Source organism: Chelonia mydas, chromosome 2 (genome assembly GCF_015237465.2).
Source record: "Chelonia mydas isolate rCheMyd1 chromosome 2, rCheMyd1.pri.v2, whole genome shotgun sequence".
Classification (NCBI taxonomy): Eukaryota; Metazoa; Chordata; order Testudines; family Cheloniidae; genus Chelonia; species Chelonia mydas.
In genome coordinates, this window is record NC_057850.1 from 239,705,169 (window position 1) to 239,728,028 (window position 22,860).

A 22,860-nucleotide genomic window follows, 5' to 3' on the forward strand; every position below is an offset into this window, starting at 1 on the left:
AGCATGGGAATGGTTAATAGAAATTAGAGTATATAATGACTAAACGAATAGAAGCAAATGAAATTAAGGGATTCATCTACTAAGATCATGTCTACAGCACATATTTCTACTTGCATAGCTATCTCTGACAGTGTTGTGAAGAGGAGTGATTCCTAATTGACATAGCAGAGTCAGCAAAAGCCTCTAGTGTAGACAGTTATATTGGCACAACGATGCGTTTGCCAGTATAGCTTGCTTTGCTCAGGCTGGCTCCATTTTGCCTGTATAAGATAAGCTGCAAATAGGAGTGTTATGCTGCTAAAGTACCTATGCTGACAAAGTGCTCCTAGTATAGACATTGCCTAAAGCCTTGTCAACATTACTGAATTTTACAAAAATATTCCCCCTGGTTCCACTATTACTTCAACTGAACTAGTGTTAGCACCAGTTAGGGTTGCCAACTCTGACTGAAGTTATTCAAGGAAATTTTTCCCCCTAGCATGACGTAATGTCATTTTCTGAAAATATCCTATTAAAATCTCCCGGATTGCTTTCAATAGTCACCGGGAGATTGATGCTGATTCTGGGAGACTACAGGCCAATCCTGGAGGCTTGGCAACCCTAGCACCAGTGGAGGCCTAGGCTCCCAGAGCCCAGGATTGCTTTTACCACCATGTCAACTAAACGTGACAGTGGGAAGACACCAGAAGCCAGTTCATCTGAACTAGTGGTAATATGGTGGGAATCTTTGTAAAATTCCCTACTACAGACACATTCTAAAGCTTACTCTGCTCTTTCAAAGGAGCTCCTACATTCTTTGATTTTGCTGCTACTGACTTAAATGGGAGCAGGATTGGATCCAATGTGCTTCTTGTAAATCAAGGCTTTGAACTGAGAATGATCACTTCTTGGCCTTCTGACTAAGACCAAGTGCAGCATCTATTATTATCTTTATGCATCTCTGTCTGGGGATTATGTATTAAATGGATTTTTGGAACTAGAAGATGGTCTAGCAGCTTGCTTTTTCCTTTCCACAAAGTGTCTCCAGGAACTCCTTGGAGGAAGAAGGAGAGAGAAAGAACTGCGGATGTTCAGTCTGCTTGTTATAATACAGCAACTGGTTTAATGCAGGGATTCCCAAACTACAGTCCCGGGTAGTCCGTCGGTAGATGCAACTGCATTCTCCAGTCAAGCTCTTAGTAAATCTTTAACTCCATGTGACTCGTGTTGTAATCTTGTTCAGTGTTATACAAAACAGCTTTTTCCCTATTTGAGTACCACAGTTTGCTCTCAACATTTTTTAAAAGTGTAATTTTACTAAAACTGGTTTCAAAGAGATCTTCAAGCATTTCTTTGAGTGCATATTGCTAGTGATTTCTATGATCACAATTGTTTACATTAAAATGAAAAGGAAATATGTACATTGTTTATTTAGTGTTATAGTTTATATGTATGTAATCATTAAAATGAATAATTTTCCTCAAGAAGTGTTAATAGTGGGCCGCGATGCCTATTGCAGCTGCATAAGTGGACCTCAGGGGAAAAAGTTTTGTAACCCCCAGTTTAATGAATATGGAGCGATGAAGGAAGGCACTGCCTTGTATTATATCTTTATATTTTTCATTAACTGTCATCCTTATAATAAGAGAACTGATTTCCTAACTGTTTTTAACAGTGTCTACACGTAGTATCCCTCCTTTCAGCTTCCCGAGACTCATTAAATGAAAGTCATGATTTGTGAGGCATAAGCATGGACACACTATAATCTAAATAAAACAAGAACGAACAGAATTGTGGTTAGGTCCATCCCCAACCAACAGAATATACACACACATATGCTTTCATTAAAATGTACTCGCTGTTTGTTTATTTCTTGGTGTGCAGAATGTAGTTCAAAATGAACGTATCAGAATACGCTGAAAGTTGCCTGGTTTGTTAGAGAGAAAAAATGGAATTTAGGACATCTGAGTATTATTTCTATCTCTGATGTTGAATTTGGGTAAATTGCTTGGCACCTGTGTGCAGTGTTGCCACCTGCTAGGTCCTTACACATCTGTCATTCCAAACAGCCAAGAGCCCCGCTGGCTTCAACATTCTGTCCCTGCTACCCAGGTTCTAAAGCACATGACCTTCTCACAGCTAACATGGAAAAGAGATTTTACTGCAACACATTGATTCCCACTGTGGACATGGGACCGTAGTGTTCCTCACTCCCTTAAAATGGGATGACAATACTTAGCTCACAGTGTGAAGACTAACTCACTGTTTTGTAAAGCACTTTGAAGTTAAAGAGCATTATAAAAGAGGTAAGTATTAGGACTTGTCCACACTTGAAAATGAATTTGGATGAAGGTACCACCACTCTTACTCTGGAATAAGAATGTCCAAAAATAGTTATTCAGGGATATTCCGGAATAGCTCTTCTGGAACAACTCCATGTAGAAAAGCCTTTATTATACCGCCTTCCGCTTCCAGAAATGATGTAAAATACTTTGTTTTGCTTGTTTAATTCATACTATAGTCATTTTTAGACATAAAAAGCTCAGAGCAGAGAGAAAGAGAGAGAGAGTTGTCAATGACATACAAAACCTGACCCGATACCCTAACCTTGAGCGGCAAATTTCGACAGAAGAGCGGGCTGGCGAGGGCACTGTGTTTGTACAGCGCCAAGCACACACCGTTAGCACATAAACCACCATCAGATGCAATACACTGAAAATAACTCTCACGCAGACAAACGTGGAGCAACAAATGTCGATGCCACAAAATGCTGCGCAAAAACCGAACCCCAAACCGGCAGGACTCTTAGAGCAAGCCCCCAAGGCTGCCTAGCGTGGCATGTTACCTAAGGGCACGCGGGGCAAGACAGCGTTGCTGGCGACCCGCCACCCGTGGACGGTCCCCGAAATGCCCGGGGGAGCAGTCACGAGGCGGCGGAGCGGCGCCCTCCAGCGCACGGCGTCGCCCGGCTCGCAGCGGCGGGGCAGAGCCCAGCCACCTGGCTCGCCGCAAACTTCGCCGCTGGTGCCCGCGCGCGCCAGCGGCGCTCCCGGGAGCGTTCCATTCCGCCCGGGCAGATGGAGGGGTGGGCTCGAGCGCACCCCCTAGGGGCGCGCGGGGGCCGCCGCACCCGGCGGGTCACGTGCGTGTGACAGGCGCTCTCGCTGGCCGCGGCAGCCGCGCCGCAGTTCCACCCGCAGCAGCCGTCTCGAGCGCTCGCCGGAGCCGGATCGCGCGGAGCCCGGGCGCGCTGTGCAGGAGTCACCCCGCGGGTTGCACCGGGCGGGGGCCGGGCTAGACCGAGCCGCGGTGCCGAGGAGCTGCAAGCGGCAGGCGGCGGCCATGGCGGGGCTCCCCTGAAGGAAGCGGCGAGGGAGGAGGAGGAGGAGGAGGAGAGGAGAAATCTCTGCATTCCCTCCACCCCATCCCTGCGCGCGGACTCCTCGTCCGCCTCCCTCCTGTATGCACCGCTGAGACCGCGCGAGGACTCTGGCATCCACCGCAAGCCCCCCACGTTCCCCCCTTTTCTGTTGCAAACAAAGAGAAGAGAGAGAGAGAGGAGGGGAGAGAAAATCTCCTTGGCTCGAGTATGGCGGACCGCAGCCTTGAGAGCATGTCCCTGCCTCTGGAGGTGAGAGCCAGGCTGGCTGAGCTGGAGCTGGAATTATCGGAAGGTAAATGATTTGTGATCGTCCCTCTCATTTCCACCCCAGCCTCGCCCGCCGGGAGACCCGAGGGGATCCCGCTCCGGGGCTGTCTGCAGCTCCAGGGTGGTGGGAGCAGGAGGCTAGGAGGAGAACCGGGGGGCCGAGGGGGAGTGACACTTCGATGGGGGGGTTCCCTGGAAGGTTGATTGTCTCTGCTGCAGTGTGTAACCTCTCGTCCCCAGCTTTGTGTCCTCATCTCCTGTGTGTATTTTGCATGGTACAATTGTTTCCTGTGAGTGTCAGTTTCTCCTGGTATGTGACACAGCCTAAGGAATGGGGGGGAAAAAAAATCCCACAGAACATGGGGTTGATTTTTTTCCTCTTTCTCCTTGTGACTCTCCATGAGGAATTTGCTGCATTTTCAGTTTCTCTGGAAACTGGTTTATTGAATATTTTTTTCCGTGGTTGCTTTTGTTTTCTCCCTAATTCCTGATGGCGCCTGTTGTCTCTCTCTTTTTTTCTGCCCCTTCCCCCCACTACCTTTTTCTGAGGCTGTGTAATTTTTTTTCTGACTGTAAATTCCTCCTCTTTCTCGCTGCCTCTCCTGCCACAGTGCTGGTGGAGATGGAAGAGGGGGCTTTGGCAGCAGGATTTGCTGCTCCAGTGTTGCATGTTTTATTACGGAAGATGGAAAAATCTTAAGGGCTGGGCTTGCAGGGATTCCTGTCCTGCCAAGAAAATGCAGTGTTACAGAAACCTGCTATATACTTTGTAACAAAACCTATTTGAATATATCCAGGGACTTGCGTTGAAGCCCATGCAGTGGAGTCAACATTTAAATCAGTTGCAACAAAATAATAATATCTAGGAAGGTTTATTTTTAAAAAAAAAGCCAGTTAATTATTTCTTTAGGAGAAACAAGGATTTTAGATTAAACAGAAAAGTCGTTTAACATTTTTAATTGCGAGCTTGGGATCATTCTCCGGTTTGGTCTGTTTGGATGCTCCAGGGATTCCCTGGTTGGAAAAGATGTCAGTGTAATTCTCATATTATTGTTCCTCTGATTTGGAGGATAAGCTGAAGAGACTAAACCTTCCACCCAGCGTGTGTCTCGCTTCACATTTTGATGTGTGTCAGATTGGGTTAAGTAACGAGATGTGCCGAATGATTATTTTGTATGAGGATTACTTATTGGTTGGCTACTAACGAGTTCATGTGCTCAAATGTCACACTAAATCTATAATTTGTATCTAATATATTCCTCTCTAGGGAAGAGAGTGAGAGTATTTCTGTATCGTAACGCTAGAGTTTGCTGTGTCCAGGAGTAAAATTCTGCTAACGGTTGGTTGGTCCCTCTCTCTTATCAAAGACAATTAACGTTCATCCACCTCGGAAAGGCTGTTAGAATGACGCTTAACAGAAGGGGGAAAAAATAACCCAGCATGTCCCAAATTAGTCGTTGGAATAGCTCAACATATCGAACTTCATTTTTTTGTAACGGTTTTAGAAGGGCTTGTTGCCAGAAAGTAAAATGTACTCATGCCAATTTCCACAGCAGGGAGGAGCTGATGTTGACATTGTATTTTCCTTTTAACGCTTTCAGGGTGAAGAGCAGAATGAGCTTGTGGCTCTGTGCATTGCTCTCAGTCCTGTAGCTCTTTTCAGTACCCTGAAATCTTGAAATAAAGGAGATTAAAAAGGGAGATTGCCTTATTGCAGCCTACAGTGCATTGATTGGCCCTTATCTGTGCTAATAGGGACAGGAAAAGCTGACTGTTTATACTAGAGTATGCTGGATACCCAGCATTCTGGCTGCAAGTAGAGATGTTGAGTTCATATAGAGTATGATCTATATATCAACAGTATAGTAATGAAAACAAATTTAATATATACTATATTTTCAAGACGCTATAATCAATCTGAATATAGCTTCCCTCTGAATGATGTATTTCTGTGGTTAAGAACACAGAGTGTTGGTGTGCTGAGCATAATCCAGTAATGTATTGAGGAAGTAGGATATGTTTAGCAATTAGACATTTGTACACACAGTCCAGCTTCATCCCTGGTGTAATTATTTACTTCATTGGAGTTCCAGCTGGAGTGAACTTAGCCCACGAACAGTATCTCTTTCTTTGTGGCACTGAACCCAACTCCTAGTGGGCAGTATGGCCAATGTCTTCAAAACATGGCACCCATATTTTTTAACTCTAAATACATGAATGGTTTAATGGGAGAGGGGTAGAAGGGAGGAGGGAAGGGGAGACCAAGCACCATTGAAGTGACTTCACTTAAATGAGTGGTCTGAATGAAGTGAATCTAATGGTGATTGCAGGTGCTCAGCACCTCTGAAAATTATGCCACTCATTTGTTAACTTTAGGCACCCACATTGGAAATTTTGGCCTATGCCCACAATTTCCCAAGGTAGATATATCTCTACATATGCTATGATCACTATTAGAAGGTGTAGTTGTAGGTAATATGCTTATCATGCTAGCACAGTACTTTAAATAGTTTTCAGAGCAATTTTGCATTGCTAGGCCCTGATCCCACAAACATTTGTGTGTACTTAACTTTGCTATTTTGAATAGTTCAATTGAAATCAATGGGACTGCTCACAATAGTAAAGTTAAGCACATGATTCATACGCTTGCAGAATTAGGGTCTCAGTGTGTGTTGCACTTATGTTGTGATAGTGTGTCTGTATATTAAGGCCCAGTTTCAGGAAACTCAGGAGAGCAAACAGATTCAGGACAGCAATTAAGCACTTGCAGAAAGTTATGCATGTTCTTAAGTCCTATGAAAGTTAATGGGACTTAAAGATAAGCTTAACTTAAAGCATTTGCTTAAGGGCTTTCCTGAAAGAGGGCTTACGGAAGAAAACTGTTGTAGAGAGAAAAGGAGGACTTGTGGCACCTTAGAGACTAACAAATTTATTTGAGCATAAGCTTTCGTGAGCTACAGCTCACTTTGTTGACTGTGTGAAATGATTGATTGCATTGCTTATGCTTATGTATGTTTTAGTGTATCTATCCAGCAACACGGTGTTGACACATCCGTGAAATATGTGTCTCATAACTGTAAGTTGTACCAGTACATTCTGGGATTCCTGGTGCACCTGTCCCATAGTGCAAAACACACTTGTGAGCACCAGGGGCTTTTGGGCAACTTCCAGATGAAAGTTGCTGCATTTTGGCAAGGAGTGACTGATTGTGGTTTCTTATTCTAGAGCCAATATTTCTCAGGTGTTGTAACCAGCTTGTACAAATGATGGGCTCAATCTTGCAAGTATTTATGAATGTGCTGAACTTCATACGTATTAGTAGTCTCACTGGGACTGGGAGAGCAGTGCTGTATCACAAGCACACAAGACACTGTTTGGCTCTTACAACCTCCGTGTCTTTCAGCTTGGTTTTTATTTTTTTTTGAGTGGGGCAGCAGTATTTTTTCACTTACAAATAGATTCTGATCTACTTGCTCAAGCTGGGTAGTGCCTGACTTCGTGCAAAATCTCATTGAATTCAGTGGTCAAGGTAACCACACGACCTGCCCGGTAACCACACGACCTGCCCCATAACCAGTTTGGATATGATGTGAAGTGTATGGGACAAGGTAAGGGAGGGTGCTATGATTTTTGTCCAAATCTTGAAGCTGACCTGCATTGCTCTGCAAGGAGGAGATGTACCTTCTGAAAGTGTTGAATTTGTAGGGATTGTGCTGTGATGGTTAGGGAAGGCTGACCAAACTTCTGCAGCAATCCTTGCCTACATTTCCACTGGTGACAGGCTTAGCTCTGGTGAAATCTGAAAATGATTATTTTTTTAAAAAAAAACAACAGTTGTTAAAGGGTTTTAAAATGTAGTATGGATGTAAATTCAGTTAACCACTTTCAGATCATGTTACTTTTCTTAATATGATTAAAAGTTGGTGTGGCCAGAGTCGCAAAAACCTTATAGTGTATGTCTGCAGTCTAAATCCATGTGAGAAGGTGAAATATGTATGTGTGTACTGTAAATTCATCACCTCAGGAGTAAAGTCCACTTTCATGTTAAGTGTTGAGGTGTAATTTTATGTTCAGTTTAAGGCATTAGTGTATACCTTACCATGATGTTTTCCCTTAATGTTGGAGCAGGGAGAAATGTTACAATGTGTCTCTGAAAATATAGAAATGCAAAACAATGGTTTGTGAAAGTGTTTTAGGTAAGTAGTGGGTCTTCTATCATCCAGTTCAATGTTCTTTAAGATGTTTGTATGAGTGTGTGTGCATGTACACTAGTAGATTACGGGCTTGCTCTGAAGCTCTGTAGTAGTTTCTACTGTCTGTACTGGTGCTTGCATAGCTGATGAACTGTAGCTCTTCTGGGCTGATGCAATCAGCATCTCACTTCATAGTGTAGTTCTTTAAGGCTGTTTGCAATTTTAGTTTTCTAACCCTGTATAATTTTTTTACTGGATGGAATTAGATGAATCATCTTATTTTCTACTAACTGAAGATCTGATGTAATAGTAATAAAAGTGTTTTGTAAATGTCTGTGCATTATAAAATATCAAAATTAAAAGACCCATCCATTTCTTAAAAGTGCCTACCAATTAGAAAGAATTGCTCTAGAAATACTTCTCTTTTTCTTTGGATTAATTTAAGGGTATACAAGATTACATTGCCCTTTAAATTACTTTCTGATCCTAAATTAATTGGGAAAAGATGCTTTAAATTTCTTCCATTATTTTATCCAAGTGTCAGATAACCTTGTAGAAACACGTAAGGAACCACAGATGCCATATGGAAAATGTGAAAAACATCCTGTTCAGAAATTATTCTCACTATATGCTGTATATGTTAGTTTCTTTCCTCCTCCATTTTATGAATATGTGGCATAGTTTTTTGTTTATGAACCTTTCCCAAAAGAATATTTTTCATAAAATGTCAGCAGATCTTTTTTATGAATATTTATTGATTCTCAGAGGGTCTGGATGCACGTTCAGCTAATTAATTTGGCCCTCAGTTTTAGTTATGTCCATTGGCCCCATTATGTGCATTAGTGTTTGGATTTATCGGGTTGTTGTTTGGCCCAGGTTGCACATTAATTTGTTGGTTGTAGGGCTATGTGCTCCCCATACCCATCTCCTCTTTTTGTGTCTGTTACTATGCAGTGTTTCCTTCAGGATAGGAAAGCAAGGGCCTCATACACTACTAGAATAATACAGTCAGCAAAAATACAAGTGCTTTCAGAAGGGAGATGTAGTTGGCAAGGTCTACCATGGAAACTAAAAGCAGCAAACCTGTATGTCTGGATATACTCATTGGGTTGGGGCCAGGGAACCTTAGTTCCTATAGTTAGGTTTCAGAGTAACAGCCGTGTTAGTCTGTATTCGCAAAAAGAAAAGAAGTACTTGTGGCACCTTAGAGACTAACCAATTTATTTGAGCATAAGCTTTCATGAGCTACAGCTCACTTCATTGAATGCATACCGTGGAAAATACAAACACCCATTTTTTCATGATCTGTGTGTATAAAAACATCTTCTGTATTTTCCACAGTATGCATCCGATGAAGTGAGCTGTAGCTCACAAAAGCTTATGCTCAAATAAATTGGTTAGTCTCTAAGGTGCCACAAGTACTCCTTTTCTTTTTCCTATAGTTAGTACTAAGAATATTAGCCAGCTGACCCTGTACCAGCATAGCGGGTTAAGACTGTGGAAACCTGAATAACTACCATACCTGTATGAATTTGGGGAAACAGTAATTCTTTTGCTTTAATTCATTCTTCAACAGATGGTACTCTAGCAAATGGGTACAACCAACCTGTCCAGTGGGCTCTAAAGAAACTTGAAGGTGAAGCTCTTGTCATCAGTTGTGCTGGACAGTGTACTGGTTTGAGAGGAGAGCAAGAGAGTGATTGTTTTATAAATGCAGCCAGAGTCGCTCATGAGTTAATGCTCTCATTTAAAGCAAGGGAATCAGAGCTTTAATATTTGTTACATTTGTAGTTATTTGGCTTCGCTCTGATATCTGAACTCAAGACCTTTAGTGGATGTTGATGCATCACAAGGATTTCCCTAATGGCACTGGTGTGCCTTGGCTACTAATTCATTTGAAACATATTTTAGTGTCTTGTAAAACATACAATGCATATTCTGAGGATTTCCCCAAAGCAGCTCTCCTGAAAGTATGCTGTAAATATATCATTATTTGAGGCTGCTATTGAGCAATGGTTTATGGTGAAGTGTTACACTTGATCATTCAGATTATCAGTACTGGGTTACACAACAGAGACACCATTGCTTCTCTTCTCAAGGATGTGTGAAAATTGCCTCAGGGGCATCAGTTTTGTTGGTAAAGCAGCCAGCAAGCAGTTTATTTATAACAAGAATAAATGGAGTGAGGGCCTGGCCTTTCTGACACTACATGTTGCCTGTCTCTGGTTCTACTGCACAGTCCAGCGGGTAAAAGCCTAATATTGCTTTCCCTTGCCAAACTATACCACTTCATGTATATTGTTATTCAATATGATACCTTTATGCTATAAGAAGATAGCCTAGCCCACATCTAAAAATATTCTTCCATATTTTGGAGTACGCTGTCACATTTAGATTCAAACAGGCTTTACCCTCGTAACTCCATTAATCTGTGCTCCAGAGTAAAACTTCCCTTTAATTTTCTTCGGAAAAACGATTATTAAAAAAAATCTCATTCTATATAAAACACAGGTATAATGGGAATGGAGAGCAGCAGAAAGATAAATGTCTCTCCAAAGGGACATCAATAGGTACCTTTAGGTTTTTATAGCTCAAAGTGTGTGGGGGGAGGGAGGGAGGCAGGCCTGGTCCACGCATACAAATTAGATTGTTAGCTACATTGCTCAGGGCTATGAAGTTTCGCATCCTGAGCACTGTAGTTAGGTTGACCTAACCTCAATGTAGAGCACAGCTGGGTTGATGGAAGAATTCTGCCGCTGACCTGGCTACCACCTCTGGGAGAAGTGGATTATCTACATCAATGGAAAAAGCCCTTCTGTGGATGTAGGAAGTGTCCGCACTACAGCGGCACATTTGTAGTGTAGGCATAGCCAGAAAATCCTAAATGTACTGTATCGCTTCTGTACTTAAAATTCACTGACTTAATTTTAAGTTTTATAAGAGGATATTTATATAAAGCATCAAGCAGGACTTTTTAAATAACTGCATTAATTCTTCAACAACTGTCAGACAAGATGACTCACTGCTGTATAAGAATGCACCACAGTACATAGCAGATTTGACATAAACTCTTAATCCTTGTGAAATTTTGCATGTATATTCCCCACCTCCCCTGTGGGTGAGCTCTTGTCTATGCTGAAGTCCTGATGATCCCACTCTGCCCCCCTTCCTAAGGACCAGTTTTGCTGTCCCCAGTCATCTAGCTAAGGATAAGATGTGGCCCACTGTCCAGAGCTCATTAACAGTGTTCTGTCATTGTCTAAAAAGGTCACTGTTGTAACGTTTCCTTTCTTTCCTCAACTCATAAGGCTGAGATTGGTGCATTTCCAGACCCCTGCTGTCCTGTGCAGTGTTTATTTCCGTCTCCTTCTTATGTTATTAAAGTAAGTATATGCTAAAAATCTAAGTCTTGGTTTCACATAATACCGCTTGACTTAGTGATGCAAATCAGAGAATTGCTCATTTTAGGGTTGTGTAACTCAGTCAAATGAGTTTTACAGTAATGTTAACTAGAGCTTCTAATTGCTTGATCAAGTTTTCAGTACCACTACTAAGTACATCCTTAAAAACTGTGAAATAGACTGTGGGCACATTATCCTCTGCTGCAATAAAGCACAGAGGGGCAACCCATCTTGAGGAATTCCCTGCAAATTGTTCCCCGAGGCAGGAGGTGCTTGGAAGGCCACAATATTAAGAGGATCTATGTTGCTTTTGAACTGGAGTCTCCTGAGGCTTCTCAGTAGCAGCTGTGGAGGAGACCCAGAAGGAGTTAATGCAATTCTAAGTACAAATGGGAGAATTATAGGTGGGGAGGTTTACAGGGAATGGTGCTGAAGCATGGCCAATTCCTGACTCCTAATCTTCTTTCTCTTCCCCTAAGCCTGGTGGAGTAATAGCAGAGCAACTTCTGCAGGATGCAAGGGGGGATGGGAGGAGTGTACCATGGAGATGGCACTCCTGCTCCCCCTTTTGCAAGGGCAGTGGGAGAACTAGGCCATCTGAGAAGCAATACTTGAGTTGGCTTGGTCAACACTTAGATCACATATATACAATAATATAGTTACCATAATTTTCATACATGGGTGTCCAAATCTGGATACACTGATCAGCACAAAGCATCCAGGTGTGGAACTGGGCACCCAAATTTACAGTTAAAGTTAAAAATTAGGCCCTATGTGTTAACTGCTCCCAGGGACCTCTTTTAAAAAAAAAAATAAAATAAAATCATACCTTGGGTAGTTTGAGTAAAGTGAGCAAGAAAGCTGACAACCTGAGAGATTCTACTATGAAAAGAAAGCCATTGTGAAGAGTTGTTATATGTTACTAGTGCTAATAATCATGGGTGAGCTGAAAAGTGCAGAAAGCATTCCCAGGGATGATAGACTTACGACATGAGGTTTCATTTCTAGAAAGCAGTATCAAGTATGGGTCTACTCTTGGGGCTTGCAGATATTTGAATGACTGAATAGGTAGGGCAGTAGCTAAGGAGGGAAAGAAGGAAAAATTAAAATATTGGTTGTTCTGAAACAATTGTAATATGAGGATCTCTGTCAGGTCCTGTTGCAGTATATAGATCTTGTGACTTGCTATCTGGAATCAGACAACCTATTATACCTGTTCTAAGTTAATGATGACATCAGACATTCCTTTTTTTCAAACATATTTTGACTATGTGTGTAAATCAAAACTAAAAATATTAACAGCTCCATCCAGTTTCTTATATTAAAAGGTAAATTTTTTGTTAAAAATGTGTCCCCTTTCTTTGGCTGAAAGAATTTGAATTCAGAAAGTTTTCAGCCAGCTCCACTGGAAATATCAAAGTATTGGTAATGGAACACTGTGTTTTACTTCTAGATCACTGGCTCAAAGGCTGCCTAGACTGGCAGAGGTTGAAAGTTTTTGGTGGCTTTATGACCCGTGTGAAGTAAATTGACAGTCTTGTTCTTAGTGCACAGATGTCCTCCTCACAGAAAACAATTTTGTTGCTAGGATCTTTTTATTTAGCAATCCCTGCAGAAAGCCCGAGACTGAATGCACATAGCAGCTGAACTATCCTTTCATTGCCAGAACTGGCCCTTTTAGGTTAAAGGTGCAGTACGTTGGCAGGATGATGTGAGGAAGTTTTCACATCTCTTGTCTATTTTGTACCTGTTCAGTGACCAAATGGAGGAAATTGGTCTTGAGGAATATAAATCTGTTAGCACAAATTCACTTAATGTTTCTGGAAAGATTAAAAAATCATATAATTGTCACAGCTTTTTCATAACTCGGTCTACTTTCTAACTACATTTACATAAGTAATTTTTCAGTTTGTAGTTTTAGACCTTGAAATTACAGGAAATAATTAATAGTTTAACACCCTTTTTCTAGCCATGAGTTTGTGAAACACGTTGTTTCACAATTCAGATTTCACTTAAAAATATGGTGCATGGATCAACAATTTTCATGGCTGTTGCTCATTATTTTCTTGATACGCTGGTGTTTCATTCTCCCACTACTGTGTTCAAGCTAGACTGCCACACTGTCGTCATTGCAAGCAAATCCGAGGAAAATTGGGATCTTATACGCTCTCTTTTCCCCTTGCTGGGTGGAATGTGATTCAGATAAATAGCTAATATTTTGATGAAGAGTCTGCACAAATAAAACCAGACTGCTGCACTGTGGTGACATGTAAGCAGTTCCATTTTGCTAAAGAATCTTAAAATGAAAATTGCAATTCAAATGCTGTTATAGCTGTCTTTTAACAGATGCCTGAGGATGAACAAATAGACTTATCTAGTGAAATGGCAAAATGCAGAGACTTATCTATCTATCTTGCTACTATTGACATCAGTGGCAAAACTTCCATTGACTTCTAAGGGGCAGGAGTAGCTCCTTATTCTATACAACATGATTAAATAGACTGAAGATGTAAACCAACCGTTGCAAAATGCACACAACTTTTTTTGAGTGTAAAAATCTAGGAGTTAGCTTTATTTCCTTGGAGGCAGAAAAATATATTACATTGCTGGGCTATTGGAGTGAATCTTAGTGCTAAGTGATAAAATAACAGATTGGCAACATTTTTAATTGGCTCAGTGTTATAATAGAGTAGGTTGGTTTGTTGTGAGGAGCAGCAACAAAAGTGGTTAGCAGGAATTTTATTGTGGTATAAAATTGTATTGGAACTTATGTTTCTACTGATGATACGTTTGACACTCTCTAGTCATATGAAGTTCTCTCTGTGTGTCAGTTACAAGCCTCAAAAGTTGGCTGTGTGTGTAATATCTGTCTGCACCATGAAATTCTCTCTGGTTTTGCATAAAAGTGGTGCAGTAGTTTGAGAGTAAGACCCTTACTATGGTTGTCAGAAGTCCTGGGTTCAAATATTGTATGTCTGCTTTAATTGGATGCTGGACTGTATTTTGGAAGATTTCAGAGTAACAGCCGTGTTAGTCTGTATTCGCAAAAAGAAAAGGAGTACTTGTGGCACCTTAGAGACTCACCAATTTATTTGAGCATAAGCTTTCATGAGCTACAGCTCCCTTCATCGGATGCATACTGTGGAAAATACAGAAGACGTTTGTTTTTATACACACAAATCATGAAAAAATGGGTGTTTATCACTACAAAAGGTTTTCTCTCCCCCCACCCCACTCTCCTGCTGGTAATAGCTTATGTAAAGTGATCACTCTCCTTACAATGTGTATGATAATCAAGGTGGGCCATTTCCAGCACAAATCCAGGTTCCCCCCCCCACCCTAACAAACCCACTCTCCTGTTGGTAATAGCTTATCTAAAGTGATCACTCTCCTTACAATGTGTATGATAATCAAGAAAAGAAATTTGGGGTCACAGTGGATAACTAGCTTTACACGGACTACCTGTGTTATGTGCCCAAGAGATCAAGTGCAATCTTTGGATGTATAATCAAGGGAATACTGAGAAGAAATAGGGAGATGTTATGATCACTTTATACAACCTTAGTGAGAATGTTACTGGTACTGTGTCCGATTCTGATGTCCACACTTTAAAAAAGGATTTTGGCAAATTGAAAATAGTTCAGAAAAGAGCTACAAGAATAAACAAAGGCCTGGAAAACCTGCCTTGCAGGGTATGTCGATGCTGAAATAAAAGATGGGGGTGCCAAAGCTCCAAAACTGCTCCACAGCAGTTTTACAGCCCCACAGCCTATGCCCCAGGAGCCCGAGTCAGCTGACCTGGGCCAGCTGTGGGGGTCTAATGGCTGTATAGACATACCCTCAATGAGAAACCAAAGAAGCTCAGTCTATTTAGCTTAACAAAGGAAAGGTTAAGAGGTGACTTTATGTACTAAGAGTACCTACATGGGGGAAAGATTTCTGATCAGAGAGGGCTCATTAATCTAGTAGACAAAGGCATAACAAGAGCTAGTAGCTGGAAGCTGAAGCTAGAAATACTCAGATTAGAAATAAATCAGACATTTTTAATAGGGTAATTAACCATTGAAGCAACATACCTTGGGACGTGATGGATTCTCCATCACTTGAAATCTGTAAATCGAGACTGGATGTCTTTTTCTAAAAGATACACTGTAGCTCAACCAGAAGTAATGGGCTTGATGTGGGAATCGGTTGGTGAAATTCTATGGCCTGTTTTATCCAGAAGGTCAGATCACATGGTCATAATGGGTTCTTCTGGCCTTAAAATCTATGAATACATGAATAAAAGTCCCAGCACAAAAGTAACTTGAGATGTCTCCCTTCCCCTCCCATCTTGTGCAATGGTGGAGTCTTTTATTAAAATTTGAAAAGACACACACCTTCATACATTTTTAAAATTATCAAAGTATCTTTTTAAAAGCAACCTGCTGCCCCTCAAATTTGCAGGTTTGGGGTTAGTTAGGTGACTTTACATTTTTTTTATCGTGTTATGAGTGGTGTAGTTCATATCCATGTCCTCTTGGTAATTTTAAAATCTGGTATTACAGCTGAGTGCTTAAGGTTTTACTGGTTCTTGAGAGTGTAGAAATGATCAGTTAATGTCTATATGCAATAACTTTTTTTTAAAAAAATCTGTATCCGCACCATAAATATCTGTAATTGCTCTACAGGTGGACAGGATATTAAATTCAGTTGGGTCAATAATATGGATTTCAAAAACACCCTTAGTGTACTTACCCTATAGATTGTAATGACTAGTTCAAAAAAAAAAGAACTAGATAAGTTCATGGAGGATAGGTCCATCAATGGCTATTAGCCAGGATGGGCAGGGATGATGTCCCTAGCCTCTGTTTGCCAGAAGCTGGGAATGGGCGACCAGGAATGGATCACTTGATTACCTGTTCTGTTCATTCCCTCTGGCGCACCTGGCAGTGGCCAGTGTTGGAAGACAGGATACTGGGCTAGATGGACCTTTGGTCTGACCCAGTACGACCATTCTTGTGTTCTTATGACTACTATGTAGCCTTTAAGTATCAGGTCAATAATATGGATTTTAAAAGCTCCCTATGTGTGGGTCAATAACCCACTTTTTAAGTGGGGAATTATTCTTTTAAATAACCTGGTGAAAGAACTCAATTCTGAGATTGAAAATCTATCCTTCATATGCTCCATTTGTGCCTTGACATAGCTGGGAGGTAAGGTCAGAGTGTGTGTTATAGTGTGCTGAAATATCTTGGCACAAGAGGGCAAGTACACACTTTGGTGTGCTTGCTTTGGTCCCATTTAAATCACAATGTTTGTTTTTTCTGGTTAACTGAATATATGTATTGATTTTGCCTTTTTTCCCTTCCCCTGGGTGTTTTGAGTTTTGTTTTTAACTGTGTCAGCGTAAGTGGCTACAATGCATCCTGTGTTTCTACATTCTCAATATACTAATTTGGAAGTGGTGAGTGGCTCTTTCCTACTTCATGCTGAAAGCAGCAGCATAACCAGTTCTCATCAAAAGACTTTTGGCACTGCTCAGAACTGCTTTTCCTTGCTCTGATGTCTTTTTCCTTTTGCCTCACTAGACAGTCTCAACAGCTCTTATTTGTTCCTCTGCTTTCTGACAACGAGTGAAGAGTAGGAAAGATACTGGTAGCATATTTCTAACCCTTCAGCTGCCATCATGGGTTCCGTGAGTGCTATGTATTTGCTCTGATGCAGCCGCTGACCTTGAGTAGGAGACAACTTGTCTCATGGGCCTACCCCACTCACTGGCCTCCCAGGTGACCTGAGACAACCAGTTGGGGAGGAGAGAATACAAGTGCAGAACAGTCCATTCCTTCTAAGCAGCATAGAGGTCCATACACACAGACAGAAAACGCAATCTTTCACTAACAGTCAGAGAGGTAAGAAATGTCAACTTGCCTAATATGGAGTCTCCCTTTTCTACTCAACTCCGTTGTAGTTTTAGCTAGCAGTGTTTGTCAGTCATGCCTACTAGGAGGGCCACGGTTATGCCTTGGTGGGTTTGCTACACCCGCTCTAACTTTGGTTAGACATGCAGTCGTACTGGGCTCCAGTCCACAGGGGATGAAGTGAGCTTGAGCAAGTTGGTTGGACTCTGGTGAGTAAAAGGGACGGGGAGGAGAAAGAAATCTCTGAACCCAAAAGAGAACAGAACACTGTCAAAGGAAAACTTCCCCAGATTTGAGGTGCCAGATCCTAAAGAGGTAGCTAGAAATTGTAGAGCAAAGAAACACCCTCTGCTCACTAACTTGCTCCCTAACAGCTTTCTCCTGAAAGTATACTCCACAGTGCTCAGTTTGTTCCTCCTTTTATAACAGAAGCTAGCAGAGAAGTGGCCTTTTTTTCTGTCCAGTGCCAGTCTCATCATCTGCCTCACTGTAAGGTAGATACTGTCCCCTTCATGTCTGATATGGAATGTAGTTTCTGGAAAGGATAAGGAATATTCAGTATAGTCTGCTTTTTAGAGGAGGAGTGTGGGGAGCAGAACTTGTGAATTCTGTTCCTAGCTCTGTAACTGAATAGCCTTGACTTTAAGTCTCAGTTGCCCAAATGGGTATAATGATACCTACCTCACAGGGCAGCTGTGAACATTAATATTTGAATACTGGTTTGGGATCTTTGACTGATATGTGTTGTATAAATAGCTGCTTTTAAACTCCATTACCACAAATGCTCATAGTTCTTCTTGGGAGCACAATACGTTATTGAAGAGTTCTGCAGAGCTATAGGAATCAAATGCAAAAGTTCCCAAACGCTTGCATAGCCCTTAGTTCACCTAGGCAAGAATTTCAGTACTGCCCTCCCCTCTCCTTCCCTCCCCCAAAGGAATAATTTGAAGCATGAAGTCCAGTGATTAGAAAACAAAGGATGAAATAAGAAGCTTCTCAGTGGCTTAAGTACATGTCTGGAGGGAAGCCATAAAATGGTGAGGTTTACTAGTGTTTTACCAAGAGGTGTTCTTTCCCTGGCTATTCCTCTGCTCCCAGGATGAGATTCTGGTTGCACAGAAATAAATGGCAAAACTCCCATTGACTTCAGTAATGCCCAGGATTTTAATCCTAGTGTTTGATGCACTTCCTCTTAAAGCAAAGACCAAGTATGACTAGAAACATTAATACAGGAACTAGTCTCCTCTCTTTCCGATGTGTGTCAGTAATTTTTGATGCTAATGTAACATCTTACATTTTTCCAATCTCTGCTGAGGTGGAACAAGGGCTAAAATCTACTCGGAGTGGTGAAAATAATTAGAAAAAACGCAATAGGGTTCAGACTCATGACTTGGGTTCCGAAGTGCAAACACAATGCAAATAATAAATCCTGTTTTGTAGGAATGGAATTGCTTTTGGAACCTTAAATGTAACAGGGAAACTCATAGGGAATGCTTAATAAAAACAATTTGATAGCTGTCTGCTCAAGATGAATAGGTTTCAGAGTAGCAGCTGTGTTAGTCTGTATCTGCAAAAAGAAAAGGAGTACTCCTTTTCTTTTTTTCAAGATGAATAGAGTTCAGAACAGCCCTATGGCACTCCTGTCATTCTCTAAAAGGAAATACGTGGACTGAGATTTGCCTGACTGCCTTTGAGGTCTGCCATTTGGCAAAGAGAAAGTAGCCTCTGTGGAAAACCTAGGCAGAGATGAACAAGTGGTTCTCTTTCTTTTATTGCTTCACCTAGTTGTTTTCAGTATGGTCTCTGATCAGTGGGGATCCATTCTAAAGGATTACTGGTTAATTATAGGATGACAGATCATTACTGTTTGTAATAACATGTACCTGGAGCAAGAGAGGCATCAAACACTGGGAGTTGTAGTAGTAAAACACTGTGGGATTCCTGTGTTGTCTGCCTTCCCATCAGTCTTCTTAATCAACAAACGGGGGTGCAAGACAAAGGAGGAGATTATTCGGGTTTATTTCCCTTTTGCCATACTGTAGCTGTCATTGTGGTCTTCTTTTTTCATGCACAGAGTGCTTGGAAAGGTGCCAGACTGATACCTTGGAGGCTGAAGCTTTCAAAGCTCATGCTTTTGAGCAACCAACTACATGAAATCGGAGTATTATATAAACCTGCTGAAGTGCAGCTGTTCTGATAATCGTACTTGCTGCCTGTCTTTTGTTGTTCTTGCCACTTATCTTCAGGCTAAAGATGTATCATGCATATTAAGGGCCAAATTCTGGTATCTTTACTCATATTGAATAGTACCTTACCCCTATACTTGATTTAAATGCATTGTGGAGTCCCCCCCCCTCCAGCTTTGAAAGTATCTTGTCTCCTCATTGGTTATTTTGGTCAGGTGCCAGCGAGGTTATCCTAGCTTCTTAACCCTTTACAGGTGAAAGGGTTTTTCCTCTGGCAAGGAGGGATTTTAAAGGTGTTTACCCTTCCCTTTATATTTATGACAAATATGTGTACAGGATGCAGAATCTGGCCCTTGGAAAATAAAGAGCTTAATGTACTTTATTTAAAAATATAGCTTTTGGATCAGGGTTCCATCCAGCATATTTTTTTTATTGATCTGAAGACCACCCCAAAAATGTCATTTGTAGCATATAATTAAAAAAAGGAACATCTTGCAAAGAGCAGTTAATGCTTTCTACATGATGAAAGCTATTTGAATTGTTCAAGCATAAAGCACGGATTATAAACCATATCTTCAGATCATCTTTGCATATTTATGAATGCACCTGTTACATAAGCAGTGAAAAATGCTCAAATTCATCCTGTCGTAGGCCACAGTTATCAGAGTGAAGAAAAACTAGATCATTTGTCAGTTGAAGTATTCTGAATCCAAAGCTGTGCCTTATCTGCCTAATAACCTAATGCTAGAGAAAGATACCATTTGCTTTTAGTAGGACTATATTCATGTGATTGTCTGTGGCTGAATTGCTGCACTGAGTTCTGTGTAAAGATTTCCCCCTCATTTTGCATAATATTGGAGTAATATAAACCCGTTCCAGAATATTGAGTTGTTTCTTATATTTGTAAAAAAATCTAAGGACCAGATATTCATCTGGCATAAACATCATCGTTCCAATGGCTTCAATGGATCAATGACAGCTGAGGAACTGGCCTTAACTATAGCTTCTTTACTTATTTGTGTACATACTCTTAGACACTCGGATCCAGATTCAGAGGCGAGGCTAGATGAAGTGTAATTGGTGGTTTGCCTCTTCCGTATGTGTATATATTGTCACCTTAGACTTACTGATCCTGAAAGTACATACACAGTGGGACTCCATGCAGGTTCAGAGGTCTGCACTAGCCTTTCAGTTTGCAGTATGGGGGTGTCAAGGTTCCTTCCCCACTCTGAACTCTAGGGTACAGATGTGGGGACCTGCATGAAAGACCCCCTAAGCTTATTCTTACCAGCTTAGGTTAAAAACTTCCCCAAGGTACAAACTTCGTCTTGTCCTTGAACAATATGCTGCCACCACCAAGCATGTTAAACAAAGAACAGGGAAAGAGACCGCTTGGAGAAGTCTTCCCCCAAAATATCCCCCCAAGCCCTACACCCCCTTTCTTGGGGAAGGCTTGATAAGAATCCTCACCAATTGGTACAGGTGGACACAGACCCAAACCCTTAGATCTTAAGAACAATGACGAATCAATCAGGTTCTTAAAAGAAGAATTTTAATTAAAGAAAAGGTAAAAGAATCACCTCTGTAAAATCAGGATGGTAAATACCTTACCGGGTAATCAGATTCAAAACATAGAGAATCCCTCTAGGCAAAACCTTAAGTTACAAAAGGACACAAAAACAGGAATATACATTCCATCCAGCACAGCTTATTTTAACAGCCATTAAACAAAAGGAAATCTAACACATTTTCTAGCTAGATTACTTACTAACTTAACAGGAGTTGTAAAGCTGCATTCCTGATCTGTTCCTGGCAAAAGCATCGCACAGACAAACAAACCCTTTGTTCCCTCCCCCAAATTTGAAAGTATCTTGTCCCCTCGTTGGTCATTTTGGGTCAGGTGCCAGTGAGGTTATCCTAGCTTCTTAACCCTTTACAGGTGAAAGGGTTTTGCCTCTGGTCAGGAGGGATTTTATAGCACTGTATGCAGAAAGGTGGTTACCCTTCCCTTTATATTTATGAAAGGGGGTAAGACTCATACCCACTTACTGACATGTAACTCGCACCCTGAACTCTTTACACATCACTTTTGGATTGAGTCCTATGTGTAATACAAGATTATATTCTTTTTCATTCAAAGTGGTATTCTTGGCCATGTTTCCCTAAGATTTCCCTTCCTTCCTAAATGACAAACTACAATTTAGCTGGGAGGATCCTTGGTGGGGGTGATGTACTAAAAACAAGGCATCACTTCAGATCTTTAGAAGGAATAGTGACAGGTAAAAATTCACTTCTGTGGCATGTCTAGAGTCTTATCATAGATATCACACTGCAGTCATTTGGTCCCTATCTCAGATCTCTTGCAGTACTGGGACTTAAAATTTGGCTTTAAATTATGCCACATACAGTAATAACTAGCGCGCGCATGCTCTCTCTATATCTAAAATAGAATAAAATGCATACAATATATGCATTCAAGCAGATGTTGGAATTTTAAAACTGTTTTAGTTAAAATCATAGCTATTGATTTTGTATATAAAACTTGGTAATGATTGCAAATTTACCTCTTGCATGAATAATTTGAACTGAGGTGGTGGGTGATTTGAATGCTATGGGCCTGATACTCCTGTCACTTATAGTAGTTCAACTTCATTGACTTCAGATGAGTTATTTTTGAATTACACTGGTGTCAGAGAAGTATTGGGCCTCTTTATATTTTAGGAAGAATATTTCCAGCCATTCTAACTGCAGCAAGTGGGTAAGTAGTACTGAATGTTGTTTAAAATCAATTTATTTGATTGATTAGCCATAAAAGCTAATTCAGGTATGCAAATGTCTTGAATTTTGATGAGATCTTCTGTTACTTTTGTTCAAATCCATATTGAGATTTGTGCCCACCTATAATCATGCACTTCAGTATCCCATATCTTTTCACTGTTTCGGGCAATTAAAGCAATAATGAATCATAGAATCATAGAATATCAGGGTTGGAAGGGACCTCAGGAGGTCATCTAGTCCAACCCCCTGCTCAAAGCAGGACCAATCCCCAATTAAATCATCCCAGCCAGGGCTTTGTCAAGCCTGACCTTAAAAACTTCTAAGGAAGGAGATTCTACCACTTCCTTAGGTAACGCATTCCAGTGTTTCACCACCCTCCTAGTGAAAAAGTTTTTCCTAATATCCAACCTAAACCTCCCCCACTGCAACTTGAGACCATTACTCCTTGTCCTGTCCTCTTCTACCACTGAGAATAGTCTAGAACCATCCTCTCTGGAACCACCTCTCAGGTAGTTGAAAGCAGCTATCAAATCCCCCCTCATTCTTCTCTTCTGCAGACTAAACAATCCCAGTTCCCTCAGCCTCTCCTCATAAGTCATGTGTTCCAGACCCCTAATCATTTTTGTTGCCCTTCGCTGGACTCTCTCCAATTTCTCCACATCCTTCTTGTAGTGTGGGGCCCAAAACTGGACACAGTACTCCAGATGAGGCCTCACCAATGTCGAATAGAGGGGAATGATCACGTCCCTCGATCTGCTCGCTATGCCCCTACTT

At 41.2% G+C, this 22,860-nt stretch overlaps 1 protein-coding gene and 1 pseudogene across 11 annotated transcripts in view; both read left to right on the top strand.

Annotated features, from left to right (window-relative positions):
- Positions 1-879: 879 nt before the first annotated feature.
- Positions 880-1,036, top strand: LOC114021556 (annotated as a pseudogene).
- A 2,088-nt stretch (positions 1,037-3,124) lies between these two features.
- The window catches only part of DIP2C (disco interacting protein 2 homolog C), a 486,518-nt gene continuing 466,782 nt past the window's right edge, over positions 3,125-22,860 (top strand). For 3 of the 11 annotated variants that reach the window (XM_007054119.4, XM_037891026.2, XM_043541507.1), the window contains exon 1: positions 3,157-3,653. In XM_007054119.4, coding sequence (XP_007054181.2) covers positions 3,569-3,653 — 85 coding nt within the window. In that variant the 5' untranslated portion in view covers positions 3,157-3,568. Of the gene's footprint in view, positions 3,654-22,860 lie in introns of all 11 variants that reach the window. The other 8 variants (XM_037891030.2, XM_043541503.1, XM_037891029.2 and 5 more) reach the window with 7 other exon arrangements.